Genomic DNA, 12,730 nt, shown 5'->3' with positions numbered 1-12,730 from the left:
CTGCTGCCGAGTAGTTCTGTTTATAGTTCAGAAGTTTTTGTACTCACACATAAACTGTGAGTACAAAAACATCACACAAGGACATTATTCCACAAAAGACTATATTTAAAAATCTTAAACAGATTAGGTTAGTAGTATTAAAAGGAAAACAAATGTTTTGTATTTCGGACAGAGCATGTTAGGGTAGAAATAGAAAACTTTTTATTGCCCACGCATGGAAGTACAATGCAATTTAGAATGTTTGTTTTGGCGGTTTTCTTGAGAAAAATGTTGAAAATACTTGTTAGACTCAAGAATTTCCTTGAACTTTGAACTTGAAGAATGCAGCTGTTAAAAGGAGCGGCTGGGATGCTAATTCAGACTATTGTAGGGTCACGGCAACAGGTAGCTGAGGCAAAAGCTTGTCGCCATTTATCTTTGGAACGCTGTCAACATATAAAGATGGCGTCTTCAGTATAATTACACAAAACCAAATAAACACATGGACAGAGTTAGCACACCCATCTATTTATTACATCCATAATATTTGAGCTCTTTTACAGAGTAACAGGTGGAACCTGTCTGATTTATTACAATCCAGGATTTTGTACCCTTTTTCCTATTGAAGTTTGTGCTCTACCATGATCTAAAGAGCTCTCTCAGGCCTTCAGAAAAACAGAAGAAAGAAGCTGAGGATGCCTGTGGAGACTGTGAAGGATGGTAGTTAAAAATGCTATGGTTTGGGGTTGCTTTGCTGCCTCGGGGACTAGGGAGGTCGGAGTCAACAATGAATCTTTCATTAAATGAAAGATTATATGAGCCCATCTGCCAGCAAGCTGAAGCTGGAGTGGACATTTTAATATTATATGAACTTGAACCCAACTTTCGCATGTCCATCGAGGAATAGCTGAAAAAAAGAAGAAACTTTTGGAATCGGACAGCCAAAACCAAATTTAAAACATGTCAAAATAGATCTAAAAGAAAAGATTTTGAAATATCCAGCAATAGTAGCACTCAAAGCTCTTTCTACTGGAAGTCTCAGGTAACCAATATTATACACACATTCATATCTTGTATCTATACCTAAACACTTTTATCTAACATTTACACATAAACTGACACTCTGAAAGCATCAGACACAACTTAGGGTACAGTATTGTGCGCAAGGATGCTGTGGCAAACGGGCAGGCAAAGCCAAAATTCAAGCCACTGACCTTCCGATTGGTTGATGACCAGCTCTATCACCTGAGCCACCGCTGCCCCCAAAATATGAGTAATAGTATAATATCAATGTGCAAAATGGAGAGACGACACCTGTTGCAGTTCATGTGAACTATGTGCATGTAAAACATAAAGGATATAAATTACATCTCTTAGGAACACCTGTAAGGAAAAGCTTGTTAGAGAAGATGTGAAGGCCAGGGAATTCTTCAAAGTTACTAGTTTGTAAGAAGTGTTCCTCTAATCACGTCCGTTTTTATAGCTTATTTTGTGACAAGCTGAGATTCAGTAATTGTTCCAGTGGGAATAACAGCACAAACCTTTGGAAAAGCTTTACATAAAGGGACTCCGGGTTCTTCGCTCATTTGTACATGTGAACAGTGATGGAATTAAGAACTAAGAAATGGTGTTTGAAAAAACAGAAAAGTTCAGCTTATGCCTGATGCAGAGATTATGACCAACCAAAAATGACCAACATTGTCAGTCACCACTGTCCACTTGTGACATGAGAAATAATCAGAATAGTGTGGTTTCAGACACCATATGACAAGCACTTCATTTCAAAGCCTACTGAACTGGGCAGGGATGCAGGGAGGCTTTAAGGAGGATCAACAATACTGATCTTACAGATACTTAGCACTTCTAGATGTCTAGAGATTGATAGCCAGTGAACTGTTTAACAGGCAAACTGCAACAATAACTTTTGAAATGCATCTTCCGCAGAATGACAGGGCAATGCGCTTATGCACATATGCTGACAGTTTTTAATAGGTTTCAGATTTTGAACTGTTTGAAATTGCTTTCTTTTGCCTTGTGAAACTTTGTCCCTGAAGTAAAAATAGTGAAGTTAAACATAGATTATATTCCTTGGGTGCAGCTAGCCTTGAGGCGAAATGCAGTAGCGCCAAGTAATTCAACCTGAAGCAGCATGTCAGCAAAACGCACTCAATAATAACAATGCTTCACACGGATGTCAATTTGAAGCTCCCGTTTTACTGAGCTGACACCTTGTTCACGGTACTTGCGTTATTTGGCAATGTAGTGCTCGATAAGGTATGCATATTCTATAGATTGATTGCTATATAAATATTGTTTATGGCGATAAGGTATTAACATCGAGAAGCATGCTTGCCGATGATTTGCATGCGAGGTTATTACAGCTACTGAAGGTGCCCTTCGGGAAAATTTATAGATACGGAAGCGAGCACAATTCCCACCCGTTTTATAAGACAGCGAATACGCCGTGAAAAAAATATGATGTATGTTTGCACTACAATTCATTCTAGGTTTCACTGTTACCCATTAAAGAATACAATTTTCAATCCATAAATGCATACTGATATGAGTATGAATGTATCCTTCTTACTTTATCTCGCCCATATCCTGTAATGGTCAAGAATGTTATCTAGATACGCTCTTCCTCTACTTTGTCTTCATCCATTCTCATCTATCTGTCTCAGTTCATCTCCTTTTCATTTTTGTGGCTCTGATTTACATGTTCATGTGGATGTGTGTTGCATGGTTTTCATCCTTTAATATTTTTTCTCAAACACAGTTTTTCAGTTGTAAAGATTGAGAGCCAAGCCAAACCACGAGGCCTTGATTAAACACCTTATCTTTAAAGGGGTTTGTAAAAGCAACCTATTGCACCACATACATAATGACCCTTAGTTTGTTTGTTTTTTTCTTTTATTATCTATTTTTCCTCCAGCAGCCATTATTTTTGAGAAATCTTGTCAAGCTTTTGTTTACAATAATAATGTTTGTTTATAAGGAAATCCGCACGGGGCACGTTTAATGTCACCGGATATTTTCACGTTTTGAGTTAAACAGATTTCAAATTGTCCTTTACATCACAGTTTATGACAAATGTTGTTTAAAAAGTTCATGTTCCTGATTGGAGTTGCGATTGGGAATGCAGCTTCAATTTGATGTCATTTTGACTGCGTTTTTCCACTTTCTTAATATCTTTCTAAAACACAGGAAAGGAAACATGCTTCCGACGATGTTGCGTAGATGGATGAAATTTGAAGATAAGATAAGATAAGATAAGATAAGATAAGATAAGATAAGATAAGACTTTATTACGGTAATCCCTCGGGTGGGTTCCTCTGGGAAATTCGGTTTCCAAATATTTTCGATACAAAAAAATGTTCATGCCTTTTTAATTTGTCATTTATTAAAATTATAAATATATATTTTAACTCAAAAGTACAGTTTTTAAATTTAACCCTAACCCTTGTGCGTGTTTTTTATTTTGACAGCGAATGCGCACCTGCGGACCACTTATGTGCACCCCTGGTTATTTAGCTCGTCATATTGCAGCCACAGAAATTCTTTTGTCCATGAAACCATAAAGCTGCACTTTCTTTTTGCCTTATAGTCTCATTTGTCATAACTTCTCCGTTTTGTGGTAAGCTTTTCTTTGGCTGTCACTAGGGCTGCCACAAACGATTATTTTGATAGTCGACTAGTCACCGATTATTTTTGCGATTAGTCGACTAATCAGATCATCATCCATTGGACGTACAGCTTATTGCACCAGCAGCATCTGGTCTTATATAACTATCATTAGCTTACAGCTTGAAGTGTTTGTGCTAACTAAAAATAAAGACAAGATGGTAGTTTATTAATTTTTAATGAAATTTGCAGATTGTTTCGGTGAAGTTTAATAAACTCCTTGCTTTCTAAAATATAACAGGACACCGGAGTATATTCTCCAGCGTCTCACACTTCTGATAATCAGCTGTCTGCTTGACAGTTTTAGCTGTGCAAAAACTATAACTTTAATCTCAGCCAAACCGATTTACTCAGGAACAAATAAAATACTAAAAAAAGCCAAACAATAACATTTTTAAGTTATCTAAGTGACTTATATATATGTTTAACCTGAGTAGCGAAAGACGGCGGTGGGTTTGAAAACGATTTGCCGGGAGTCCGGTGTTCTCACGGCTCTAGTTAGCCTTGCCCCCGCCTAGCTAACGAGCTAGTGGGTAACAGACGTCTCCGAAAACGTCGGAGCGCTTTTGAAAATATGTGGTGTCCTGATAAACTGAGCAGATATTTGAGGTTTACACAGCTACATTCTCGCCTGAAAATATGTTAAAGGTTTATTTTGTGACCCAGAAAGAATAATAAGAGTAAAGTTAAAACTAACTAGCTGCCGCCATTGTTGACAACTGCGCTGGGCTGCGCTATGAATTCTGGGACACAGCTTCTTCTTCTTCGGGGTTTAACGGCAGCTGGCATCCTTGGACATGCAGTGCTGCCATCTTCTGTTTCAGTCCGTTATTACACTCTTAAATCCTACTACTCATTCCTGCGTCCTTTGTGATCTTACAAAGCTTCAAACGATGCGTCGACTATTAAATTAGTCGTCGACGATTTTAATAGTCGACATAATCGTGACTAGTCGACTAATCGTGGCAGCCCTAGCTGTCACTTCTTCACCCCGACCTGTCTTATTTGGCTCAGCAGAACTAAAATATATATACTGCTACTTTTACACACGGACTCACATAAGCTCAGCGATTCTCTGCGCGATCAACCTCTCACATGTTTAAGCTTGCTGCGGGAGATTTCACTTGTCATGTTTGCATAGTAAGCTAACGATTAATAAGACGATGTCAGAGGAATTGGTGCACAAATTATCATCACTCACAGATCAGTGCTGTCATTGCAAAGTGAAAGCAAAAAAACAAGCGCAAATTCAATAGCGATTTCAATATGTCACATATTGACAGTGGCTCACCGATGCCAATGACATAATTACCCAGCTACATTTCTGAAAGAATGCAAAAGCATTGACATATATTTTTCCTACAATAGCCCGACGGGCAGGGCAGAGAGATTTTTGTAGCCCGACTGGAAAGATCGCTAGCCCCAGGACGTCGGGCTAGCGATATTGCGAGCCCTGTATCTGATTGAGGAATCACTCATCTTTGGAAAAGAGAGTTTATTACAGAGAAATGTCTCTTTCCAAAATAAAAGCTATACTATCCGCTTCTTCTGGGCTATATTCTCAGCAGCATAAGGAGAATCACGTGCTAACAGCTGTCTAAATGACTCGGCTAAAGTTAGTAGCATGCTTGTTGTTTTTGTCTTTGCACTAGGATGATGTCGGCGTAAATGTGCAGTCATATTCGTTGTGTTCCCACTAGTGCTTTCAGGTTAATCTCGTTGAAATGACCTTAACGCCACAACACGGCAAATCTCCGTTAACGAGCTACCGCCGATCGCCCCGTGCATGGGGCTAGACGGCCAACACGTTAACGAGCTAACTGCGCTAACACACTAGTTCACACCAATGTAATTAAGCATTGCATGGCACATCCAACATACTGTTTTACTTTAGTCCATGACTCGCTTACCTTCAGGGTCATACGTCACATGAAAACCAAAATAATTCCAAACGCCAGATCTGAATGAGGGTGGGGGAGGTCCATCTTGCAAGGAGAGCTTAACTTCTGTCTCGCTAGCTTGCCCTGCGCTCTTCCTCCTGACTATGCTGTCTGTGTTGAGCGCTCAGTGGATCTGCGCTCGACAGTGCAGCCTAGGCGGAGTAGTCGAACGCAGATTCACTGAGCGCTCAACACAGACAGCATCGTCAGAAGGAAAGTTGATAAAATAAATTACAAATGTTGTATTGTTCGATACATATGCGTACCGAACCGAAAGCACTGTATCAAACGGTTCAATATCGATACGAATATCGTTGCACCCCTAATATATATATATATATATATATATATATATATACACACACACACACAAATGGTTGAAATGGTTGTCACGAGTACATGCAGATGTCACATGTATTATGCTTTAGGTTTAGGGGCCTGTGTTTATGTGCATGTATATTTGTTGGATTTCCATAATGAAATATCTCCTAGAGCGTTATCTGTGGTAGCCTTTTGTTTATGTTTACATTTGTTTACATTTATGTGCATGTCTGGGTGATTCTGATGTTGCACGATGGTGGTTAACATGTCATGTTTGGTTTGTTGTTAGGTAACGTGTCTGAATAACACATTAGTAAGGGATGGGACATGTAAATGCCAGACATGAAAATGAAATATTCATTCATTTACTCATTTAATATTCAGTAAATTCATCCGGGCTGCTATTATGCAATCTGGTGCTAATATGTTATCATAGAGGCTCTTTTCCAAAGCCACGAGTTTAATGTAAATTTGTGATCCTTTGATGATGCTTATTGATGATTCATTCTGCAGCATGGCCTGTCACAGAAAGCAGCTAGCTGCATATATCTTGTCTGATTTTCTATAACTCACAAACTTCTGCTGCAGCTGAAGACAATAAAGACTCCTGATAACTTAGTGGGGCTATATGATGGATGACTTACAGTCGAAAACTCAGTAAGAAATAGGCTGAACCCCTGAACGGAAGCTTATTTACAATTGAAAACTGCAGATATTAAAATTACCTATTGGATGGCCGTGTTTGTACGTCAGGATAAATACAATTACGGGGTTCTTTTGTGATGAAAAACCATTTAATCCGAATTTTAAAAGTACTGCGCAAATATCTCTAGCCACCCATTTCATTATGTTTTCCTTCCAGTGAGTCAGACTGTCGTGCAATATCTTAAAGTGGTTTTGAGCAACACTTCTCCAGCTTTCTAAACTTTTTCTTTGGACATTATCTGCTTTTTTGAACATTTTCAGAGGAATGTATTTTTAATCTTTAAGCTACATAAAACTGACCTATTCAAGCACAAAAAAGAGACGCATCCATACATAACAGAAAAACTGAGCAAAGAACCTATTCCAAATTGTATCTTTAGATACTTTGTTACAACCAGTCTGTGGCAAAATCACATAATTTGTTTCTGATTTCTTTATTTAAATCTACAGAAAATGATACCGATGATAACACAGTTTGACAGGCATAATAATAATATTTTAGCTCCAACAAGGTGATTCCAAAACTTGGCATAACTCAGTATGGTGTGCAATGTGCCCTTAATAAAAGAAATCTGAGGAAACTGAACAAGTGGAGGACAAAAGTGATATAGTACTATCTACAGCAGATGAACTGGACCTGAAAGCCATGTCCTTAAGAAAAGGGAAAAAATATCCAGCAAAGACCTGACACAGGATCTGAGAGACACATCTGGCCCTTCAGCTTGTCAGCCTCATAAGAAATGACCTCAGTGTAAGGTGGCTGCCAAGCAGCCATTCATGAAAAATCTAAAATATGCAAAATTATACAAGGACTGATCTGAAAATTGTTGGAAACAGGTCTTATAGAGTGATAAATCCACATACCTTCATCAGTATGTACGGAGGAGCTCAAGAGAGTAACACCAGTGAGTGTCTACAATCATCTGCAAAACACGGTGGAGGTGCCGTCATGTTTGGGGCTGCATTTCAGCCTGGATAATAAAACACAAATTTAAATAGTCAATCATTGATTGGTCTTCCTAGAGCCGGGATTTCAACATTGTTGAAGCATTGTGGGATCATCTTGACAGAGAACAGAACAAAAGGTAGCCAACATCCAAAGAAGAGCTTTGAATGTCTTTTAAGAAGCCTGGAGAAATATTCTGAAGACTATTTAAAGGAAAAGACAATAAAACTGAAAAACAGGTGGTCACACTGAGTGTTGACTATTAGAATTGAACAAACTCTGTGTTTGTCTTGTATTTTCCAAGCAAAAAAACACAACATTTCTTTTCACATTACTGTGGATAGATAGCCAAATAGTGTGACAGTGTAACACACAATGCCTGCAATGCAACAAGGACCTGCTCAAAGCAGTGAGCAGCAGTACTGCCCCTTTTTGGGACACAAAATATATTAAGAATGTCCAAAACAAACAAAAAATCTCCAATATTCACTAGAAAAAGTAGAATTAAAATAAGATGCTATTTGCCTTCAACTCAAGCACTAAAGACAGGGATGACTGGGAACCTATGCCAGCGTAAGTGCAGGTGAAAGAATACATTGCACCTCCAACAACACTCTCTTTGAATTGACAGAAGCCTGCTTCAGTTGTCAATACATTTATCAGTCTTGTCACTGTGTCTCAGTCTGTCAGTGAAGCCTAGTACGTGTTCAGCCTCTATGTAATGGGCTGAATCCTATTGCTTTTGAGAGACGAGTAGAAACTAACTAACTGGAGTCTGAAACTTCAATAAAGCAGAGCAGTGCTGGAAAAACATTTGTCATACAGCTATGACAAAATGTGCACTGAATGTCCCAGATTGTTCCAACTGTATTTAACATATGAATTGTTTTTATTTTGTTTTTTAAATCCCTTGTGGTAAAAATTTAGGTGGCGTGCTAACAAAATATATCATCCTGGTTGAAATGTTGCTGAAGGCAAGATGGCTGTAAAGCCTCCTAAATATCATTTGAGATGTTTGATTTTATTTACCTGACTGATCACAGCTCTCTCCATTTCACTCCATCTGTCTGATTCTCCCCATCTTTCCCTCATCTCTCACTGTCATCGTCTGCGTTCATACCTCTCAATTGTCCCTTTACTTCATTGCTCTTCATCTACCTCCACATCTCATCTCTCACCCCACCACCACCACATTGCTCCTTCTTTTTTCCATTTATATTTCTACATTTTTTTCACATCTCTGCTTTTCCATCATTTTTCAATCCTGTTATAACTTTGCCCGTATCTGTCTTCCTCCATCTGTCATTCCCCAACCCGCTCTTCTTCTGTCTTAATCGTTACATCTTTGCATTGACTTCTCCCTATCATTTCTCTTCATCTGTTTATTTCACCCCCCAACCCCCCCAGGTCACTCTCCTAATCACTCTTTTTCTCTCTGTGTCTCCTCCGCAGCTGGTATTGTTCGGAAAAAGCAATGGTGTGAGATGGTGCCATGTTTGGAGGACGAGGGTTGCGACCTGTTAGTCAATAGATCTGGCTGGACTTGTACGCAGCCCGGAGGCCGAGTTAAAACCACTACGGTGAGTTCAGGCTCTCTTTTAGTGCCTCAGGTTACACAAAACCACTCACAAGCTGGTCGATGTGCTTAGAAAACCAACTGAAGTGTACAACCAAACCAAGGATGCTTTTTTAAAACAAAATAACAGTAATTAAAAAGTAAAGGTTAAGAGAGCTTTTTGACAAGCTGACTCATTGTACAGGGTGGGCCATTTACCGTAATAACACCGTAATAACTTGGGAATGGTTGGTGGTATTAAAGTCCTGTTTGTGGCACATTAGTATATGTGAGGGGACAAACTCCTCATGATGGGTGGTGACCATGGTGGCCATTTAGAAGTCGGCCATCTTGGATACAACTTTTGTTTTTTCAATAGGAAGAGGGCCATGTGACACATCAAACGTATTGGTAATGTCACAAGAAAAGCAATGGTGTGCTTGGTTTCAACGTAACTTTATTCTTTCATGAGTTATTTACAAGTTTCTGACCACTTATAAAATGTGTTCAATGTGCTGCCCATTGTGTTGGATTGTCAATGCAACCCTCTTCTCCCTCTCTTGACACACTAATCGCAACACCGTTGGAGAAATGCCAGCACAGGCATCAATTATCTGTAGTTTCAGGAGCCGCACATCTCGTATCTTCACACCATAGACAATTGTCTTCAGATGACCCCAAAGATAAAAGTCTAAGGGGGTCAGATCGGGAGACCTTGGGGGCCATTCAACTGGCCCACGACGACCAATCCACTTTCCAGGAAACTGTTCATCTAGGAATGCTCGGACCTGGCACCCACAATGTGGTGGTGCACCGTCTTGCTGGAAAAACTCAGGGAACGTGCCAGCTTAAGTGCATAAAGAGGGAAACACATCATCATGTAGCAATTTCAAATATCCAGCAGCCTTGAGGTTTCCATTGATGAAGAATGGACCCACTATCGTTGTACCCCATATACCACACCAAACCATCACTTTTGTTGTTCCAACAGTCTTGGAGGGATCCATCCAATGTGGATTAGTGTCAGACCAATAGCGGTGGTTTTGTTTGTTAACTTCACCATTCACATAAAAGTTTGCCTCATCACTGAACAAAATCTTCTGCGTGAACTGAGGGTCCTGTTCCAATTTTTGTTTTGCCCATTCTGCAAATGCTGTGCGCCGATCTGGGTCATCCTCGTTGAGATGCTGCAGTAGCTGGAGTTTGTAAGGGTGCCATTTGTGAATAGCTAATACCCGCCGAAGGGATGTTCGACTAATGCCACTCTCCAGTGACATGCGGCAAGTGCTACGCTGTGGGCTCTTGCTGAATGAAGCTAGGACAGCCACTGATGTTTCTTCATTAGTGACAGTTTTCTTGCGTCCACATTTTGACAAATCCAACACTGAGCCAGTTTCACGAAACTTAGCAAGCAGTTTGCTAACTGTAGCATGGGAGATCGGTGGTCTCGTAGGGTGTCTTGCATGGAAATCTGCTGCAATAACCCGGTTACTGCGTTCACCAGATATCAACACAATTTCGATCCGCACCTGACGTCCTCACGTGTTAACCTCTTCGACATGTCAATGGCTGTGAACAAAGAGAAACTTGTAAATAACTCATGAAAGAATAAAGTTACATTGAAACCAAGCACACCATTGTTTTTCTTGTGACATTACCAATAAGTTTGATGTGTCACATGGCCTTCTTCCTATTGAAAAAACAAAAGTTGTATCCAAGATGGCCGACTTCTAAATGGCCACCATGGTCACCACCCATCTTGAGGAGTTTGTCCCCTCACATATACTAATGTGCCACAAACAGGACTTTAACATCACCAACCATTCCCATTTTATTACGGTGTATCCATATAAATGGCCCACCCTGTACAGTACAGCTTTGTTCTCAATAAAAGCTCTGATCTGCAAGCATAGCAAAGCCATTTCAAATCACTGTTTTCAGCCTCAGTTATTTGGCTTGAAACATTTTTACTGTTATTGACATTAGACAGTGATTGGGCTACTTCAGAACCCTTTAAGAATCTGGATTTTCAATGTGAAACACTTGAAGTTTCAATTTTACAACGCTTTTTCATGGATTTAAAGAATATAAAAAAATGTTATATAATGTTATACATTCTGTCAGTCAATCTACTTAACACAAAAACTGGTGTAGTCCTCTGCTGCTTGCAGCCCATCTGGTTCAGGGTTCAACATGTTGTGTGATGTACATACCTCGGTTGTAACAACTGGTTTTTTGAGTAACTGCTGCCTTAACCCAGAAAAGCTTAACCCAGAGAACTGCTGCTCACTAGATTTTTTTGTCTCATCATTTTGGGATTTTCTGTAAATCCTAGAGATGGTTGCATTAGAAAGTGCCAGCACCAACAAAACAGCAAACAAACAAGTTCAAAGCCTCTTAAATCACCTTTCTTCCACAATCTGATGCTCCAACAGGTGGTCTATACAGTGTCCACCTACCTACCTAAATGCATTGAATTGCTAATATATGATTAGTAGATTAGATATTTGCATTAGCGAGCAATATAACAGGGATAGCTAATAAAGTGGCCAATAAGAGTATTCCTTTGGATTTTACAGTTACAGACACATTTTAAGTTTCTCTATTGACTGTGCACTGTGTCAGTTGTTTGTGCAAGAAAACAAACAAAAAAATGAAGAAAAGAAAAAGCATTCAAAGATGCTACCTGTACAGCTTAGAACTGAGTTTACATAAGCTGCTGAATAGAAAACTGACCTATGGACACATGTATGGACACCGGTAAAGTGATAGCAGTAGTTACTGTGGTGCAAGCATTTGTCGGAAGTGAGATACCCAGATGTTTTACTCTACCATATTTCTATAAATAAAGCTGAAGCATTTTGACAGAATGCAGGTTGCATTAAAGTAAAATACAAATCACTCAGAAAAAAAAGAGAGTAATTTTGCATCGCTAACTACAGTAACTTACTAGTACGATTAGCAAGTAGGAAGAAAATTAGCTAGTAGGATTAAAATCAGCTAATAGTTAAATGTAGTACAAGGCATGTCTTCTTGTAGAAGATTACAAGAAGCAGTTCTTGTACATGGTCCCTGAGAAATTAACATACTACAAAATACAATACAGCTAACATTAGCAAAGGATACTGAAACCATGCTTTACTTAAGCCATGTTGGCTAAAGTAAAGGAAGTTTCTAAACATATATTGCCTTATCAGATTTTTTGTACTGTCTGCACAGATAAACATTATATAAAAAAAATACTAACATATCTTTGCAATTTCATATTTGTTAGCCTTTTTTGTTCACTTTCAGCTAGCTCATGGAATGACAAAAATGTTTTTCAAAAAACAGTATTATTTCATAGTTTCATAGCTCTTTCAAATGGCAGATAAACAATAACTTGTATTCATACAGTCATTTTGGCATATTTTAAATTAATGTGGAAAACATTTAATATATTTATACAGAGTAGGTAACTGGAATATACTATAAATGTTACCCAACACTATGGTCTCTGAACACTGAGTTGAAAGATGCTAAAATGATACATTAAGCTAAGGAAAAAATTGCAGGGAGGCAAGATAGATAGTCATTACAGGCAACAATCTTTTGTATTATAAA

The 12,730-nt window shown here is 38.9% G+C and overlaps 1 protein-coding gene across 3 annotated transcripts in view; it reads left to right on the top strand.

Annotated features, from left to right (window-relative positions):
* LOC146555844 (chemokine-like protein TAFA-5) overlaps positions 1 to 12,730 on the top strand; it is a 175,304-nt gene that overhangs the window by 142,807 nt on the left and 19,767 nt on the right. For all 3 annotated transcript variants that reach the window (XR_014889107.1, XR_014889108.1, XM_085250955.1), the window contains exon 3: positions 9,025 to 9,152. Coding sequence is in view for 1 of the 3 variants with exons in the window: in XM_085250955.1 (XP_085107081.1) it covers positions 9,025 to 9,152 (128 nt within the window). In the remaining 2 variants the exon portion in view is untranslated. The remainder of the gene's footprint in view (positions 1 to 9,024; positions 9,153 to 12,730) is intronic.

This window comes from Mchenga conophoros, linkage group LG17 (genome assembly GCF_057382185.1).
Source record: "Mchenga conophoros isolate Kocher_MC1m ecotype Shallow Benthic linkage group LG17, M_conophoros_male_GT1.1, whole genome shotgun sequence".
Lineage (NCBI taxonomy): Eukaryota > Metazoa > Chordata > Actinopteri > Cichliformes > Cichlidae > Mchenga > Mchenga conophoros.
Note: the sequence above shows the minus strand (reverse complement) of the source record. Positions and strands in the feature narration are given on the sequence as shown.